The sequence below is a fragment of the Coffea arabica genome, chromosome 2c (assembly GCF_036785885.1).
Source record: "Coffea arabica cultivar ET-39 chromosome 2c, Coffea Arabica ET-39 HiFi, whole genome shotgun sequence".
Taxonomy (NCBI): Eukaryota; Viridiplantae; Streptophyta; class Magnoliopsida; order Gentianales; family Rubiaceae; genus Coffea; species Coffea arabica.
Window position 1 is genome coordinate 57,921,298 of NC_092312.1, and position 5,203 is coordinate 57,926,500.

The 5,203-nt window shown below is 42.6% G+C and overlaps 1 protein-coding gene across 1 annotated transcript; it reads right to left on the bottom strand.

Annotated features, from left to right (window-relative positions):
* Nucleotides 1-4,034: 4,034 nt before the first annotated feature.
* Nucleotides 4,035-4,736, bottom strand: LOC113724440 (uncharacterized). Its single transcript, XM_027247343.1, has one exon. It carries the CDS (start codon nt 4,734-4,736, stop codon nt 4,035-4,037), a length of 702 nt encoding a protein of 233 aa, XP_027103144.1.
* Nucleotides 4,737-5,203: the final 467 nt, after the last annotated feature.

Sequence of the window (5,203 nt, forward strand, 5' to 3'; positions counted from 1 at the left end):
GGAAATGTTTGATCTTGCTCTTAACGTTCAGCCTCCACATCCACTTCCACTGCTTTTCATAAGAACTTGCTATACTAGTTTCCGCCTCATTCTCTCTTCTTTCTTTGTATTGAACAGTTCCTCTGCACAATGCCTTGTAACCTGAGTTGACAGTGTAGATGCCATTGCCGCTATGTATCCAGTAATTGCTATCATCCTTTCCTGATATACTAATAGGAATCTCCAGAATTTCCTCTGCCTCCTTCCTGTTAAAGGTCGTAAATACAAGTGGTATCCTCCATCGAAAGCCACAGATCAACTCCTCTACTCTTTTGATTTTGCAATTCAGAGGCATCACAGAGGTGACTTTGCCATCCCTATTTCCCGGAATCCAGTTGTCCCTCCAAATGTTGGTTGCCTTGCCATTGCCTATCTTTTTCCTAGTTCCATTCTGCACCAAATCTCTAGCATTCATCAGGCTTTGCCAAATCCACGATGCACATTTAGGAACTTTGCACCTAAAAATTGAGTCCGTATGGTAGTACTTTGCTCTCAAGACCTTGCTAACCAATAGGTTTGGTTTAGAAATCAGTCTCCATACCTGTTTAGCTAGCAAGGCTTTGTTAAAGTTCTGCAGGTCCTTGAATCCCAATCCTCCCACTTTTTTCTCCTTAGACAATCTCCCCCATGAGCACCAATGCATCTTATTTTTTCCTTCAGTTTCACCCCACCAGTAGTTAGCAAACATGGAAGACACCTCTTTGCAGAGTTTGTTTGGCAGCTTAAAGCAGGACATTGTATAGACTGGCATTGCCATAGACACTGCCTTCAGTAATACCTCCTTCCCACCTTGGCTGAGCAGCTTGTTCTTCCAGCTTGCCATTCTCCTGCTAATACTGTCCTTGATGTAGCCAAACACTTGCTGTTTAGATCTTGTTATCACCATAGGTAGTCCCAGATATTTCCCTTGTGTAGCAACCTGAATTGTGCCTAAACTTTGCCTCACTTCCCTTCTCCTCTGATAATCCACATTACTACTGAAGAACACGGAGGATTTTTCCAGATTGATGGATTGACCAGACCCCTTCTCATACCTCCTCAGGATTTGAATAAGTTCACTGGCTTCCTCTCTTTCAGCTTTACAGAAGATTAAAGAATCGTCTGCAAAGAATAAATGAGTCATACTTGGACCATACCTGCTTATCTTCATCCCAGAGATTCTTTTATTTCCTTCAGCCTGCTTCAATAAATTGGAAAAGCCTTCTGAACATAAAAGGAAAAGATAAGGTGATAGCGGATCGCCTTGTCTAATTCCTCTTTCTGGAATTACAAACTCTTTAGGCTCTCCATTAATATTAAAGGAGTAAGTGACTGAGGTAAGGCAGCTCCAGATCCATTGCCTCCAGACCGTACCGAAGCCCATCTTAGCCATCATGGAATCAAGGAATTTCCACTCCACTCTGTCGTAGGCTTTGGACATGTCAAGTTTCACAGCCATAAAACCATTCTGACCTTGTTTTTTGTTTTTCATGTAATGCAAATATTCATGAGACAAAATGACATTGTCAAGGATTTGCCTACCTGGGATAAAAGCTGCTTGATTTTTGCTAATGCAATAGCTTAACACATCCTTGAGTCTATTGGCCAATATTTTTGAAATCACTTTATAAAGTACATTACAGAGGCTAATTGGCCTATAGCTCTTCAGATTAGTAGGATTCTGTGTTTTGGGAATGAGAGAAATGACCGTATGATTCCAGGATTTGGGCATATGGCTTGAATGGAAAAAAGACCTAATGGCAGCAATTAAATCTGATTTAACTACATGCCAAAATTTTTGAAAGAACAAAGGAGTCATACCATCTTGACCTGGAGCCTTATTTGGGTTCATAGAGAAAAGAGCTGTTTTGATTTCCAGTTCATCAACCTCTTTAGTTAGCTTATCATTCATCTCAGTAGTAATAGTAGAAGGTAGACCACTTAGAATCTCATCTAGACCCTCACAGCCAGAACTAGTGAACAGAATTCTATAGTAATTTGCTACTTCTTTCCCCAGCTCCTCCTCACTATTGGTCCACGTTCCATTTTCTCTTTGAATGTTAAGCATTCTGTTTTTCCTTCTTCTTCCCTTCACGCAGGCATGGAAGAACTTTGTGTTCTTATCCCCTTCTCTCAACCATTCAATCCTTGCTTTCTGGGCCCAATACTGCTCTTCTTCAGAGTAAGCCTCTTTCAACTGACGTTTTAGCTCAGCCATCTTATCCTTGTATCCTGAATCCTTCGAGTCTTTGATTTCCTTGATCTGTTGTTTCACTTGGTTGATTCTTAGCAAAGTGTTTCCTGTGAAGCTGTTTTTCCATTTGAGTAAAGCCACTCTGCAATTAGCAATCTGTCTAGTAATCCTATACATCCTATTTCCTTCAACTACTTGTTGCCAAGCTTGCACCACCACTTGATTTATATCTTCCCTCTTAAGCCAACGCTTATCAAAGAAGAATCTGGACCTTCTTTTCTGTATTCTAGGCCAATTATCTATAAGCAACATGCTATGATCTGATCCGAGGGTCTCCACATGTTCACATTTAGCCTTGTCGAAATTTTGCCACCAATTTATGGTGCTCAATCCTCTGTCCAGCCTTTGCCTTGTCTCCCCCTCATCCTCCCAGTTGTTGCTCCAAGTCCAGGGGTTACCATTGAATCCTAAATCTACCAGGCTGTTATTCTCAATAAAACTGTTAAAGTCCTTGAAACTCCTGTCTTCTCTTGCTCGTCCCCCCCATTTCTCTTCATTAGAGAGTATGTCATTGAAGTCTCCTGTTAATAGCCATTTATCACCCCACAACTGCTTTCTCCTGGTCAGCACATTCCACTGTTGTCTCCTAATAATAGGGTCACAGCTCATGTAAACTCCAATGAACCACCATTCAATCTGCTTGTCAAGGTCAAGCACCAGAGCCTCTATAGTAAGGGCTGTTGTAACAACTTGCTTAACCTCTACATCCTTATTCCAAAGCAAGGCCATGCCTTCTTTCCTGTCCATAGCTTCCACAATCACACTTTCCTCAAACCTCAAAATTTTTTGTACCTTTTTCATGTAATGGAACCTGTTTTTGGTTTCACTTAGGAATATCATATTCGGGGAGAGGAGGTTATTAGCCTCCCTCAACTGGGGAACTGTCAAGGGGCTCCCTGCTCCTTGACAGTTCCACACCAAAACCTTCATTGTAACTTGAGGGGCCAGTTAAGGTTGGCCCCTTCCCCCTCTAGTTCCTCGCTCAGATGCCTTCCCCCAACTGCCATTTTGTTTCTCTTGGGGACCAACTCATTTACATGTACTTCCACCATATCCTCATCCACCTTCTTTTCCCTTGCTGGCGAGTCCTCATCTTGTTCCCACTAAGTTCTCTCAAAGGCTGCCTAGAAATTTTGGGAGACCTCAGCTGTTTTTTCATTTTGCTGTTGTATTTCTGAACAGCCTTTGTACCCAAATCAGAGCTACCTGGATCAATATGCATTACATCTATTACAGGGCTACCAGGGCCTTCTTCCACCACTGATACTTGCATCAGCTCACTAGCTATTTGCTCAAGTCCTTTACTGTCCAAATCACCTTTAATTATCGAGTTTATATCTTGCTCCTCAGAGATACTTATCCTTCCTCCTTGTAACTCACAGTTATCCTTCTCCCCATTGGGAGTCCCAGAAGCTTCTGTGGTGCTTTTTCCCTTCTGACTTTTACTGCAAGCTGGAGTTGATCTTTGCCTGTTCAATTCATTGCTACTCACCCCACAACTTCGTTTCTGAGCCTCATGACCTCCTCTCTCTCTAGACCCCTCCTTTGCTGTCTGACTTTCTGCATTAACCTGTCTAAGAGTTTCCTGTCTCCCAGTCATCGAGTCCTTATGTCTGTGTTCCATGTTCTCCTTAGCCTTTGGGTTTAACAGAACCATATCCCCATCTTTAAAGCCCCAATAGCTCTTCTCAGAATTGTACTTATTCTGATGTTCCTTCTGCGGAGAACCTCTCCCTATATTGGCTCTCATCCATGGTCCATACTAATGTTCCTGCTTTCCTCTGCTTATCTGTATTATTGCCTTGCAGGACTTCTCTCCATGGCCAACCATTCCACACTTGTAACAGAAGTCTGGACACCTTTCATATCTGAAATTCAACCATTTCAAGGCTCCATTGACTTTCACTGTCGTCCCCCTAAGCAGAGGTAGAGAGGTATCCAGTACCACTAGAAGCTTTAAATGTCTTCCTTCTTTTCCTCCTACTTGAGGCACCAGTACGTCCTTTACCTCCTGAAAGATCGCACCTATTTTCCTCCCCACTTCCTTAGATATCCAGTGCACAGGTAAATTCCATACTTGAACCCAGAAAGGTGCCAGGTCAAAAGCAGAAATATCATCTTCTATTCCTTCCACCCAATGTTTCATCACCAAAATTTGGTTGTCCATGACCCATGGTCCTCCTCCTACTATTCTGTCTCTGTCCTCCCTATTAGGAACATAGAACTGAAACAAATTTGGCCCCAATTCTATGATCCTTAGATTCCTCGGATAGCCCCAAGCTGTGGTCACAAAATTCTTGACCCCAACAAAGTTGGCCACTTTCTCACCCTTGATTCTCCCCACTAAACTCAACTGACATTCTTGGATACCTATATCTATCTCACCAACACCCAGGTCAGTTCCTTCGAGCTCTTTATCTGAAAGATCAAACTTTCTTATCGCATCCGCTAGTTCCTCCGCCATGGGGTCTAACGAAAAACTAACACTGTCTCCTACTCACACTACTGAGACCCAGAAAGGCAGAACCAAGAACCGAAAAAACAGAGGAGAGAGCTGCCCAGGCAGACTAGTTTGAACAAAGATCAGAGAACAGCCCTACCCCTGACGTCAAGACTTAGTCTCTAACCCCCCCTTTTTTTAAAAACTTAAGATTTTGTTTCTACTAATAAAAGAAATAAAACTGAAAAGACAAGCCCCAAGCCTTAGAGCAGAAAAGAAAAAACACAAGTTAAGACAGAGGGTTTAATGGCTATGAAGGTACCTGCCAACGCACTTACTTCTACTATGAAGTCTGTTTCCTTAGTCCAGATGAGCCAAGATCACTTCTGCATGCAGACGAAATCCGACAAAGTTGCTAAGTATAGCCGTGAGATATCCCCACTGACTGAAGAAGCTCGGTTCTCTCAAAGTTCTCATCTTTTGGTAGATTC

What these genes read in the sequence shown, in the direction of transcription:
- LOC113724440 (XM_027247343.1), bottom strand. Translation starts at nt 4,736, where the DNA reads ATGGCGGAGGAACTAGCGGATGCGATAAGAAAGTTTGATCTTTCAGAT.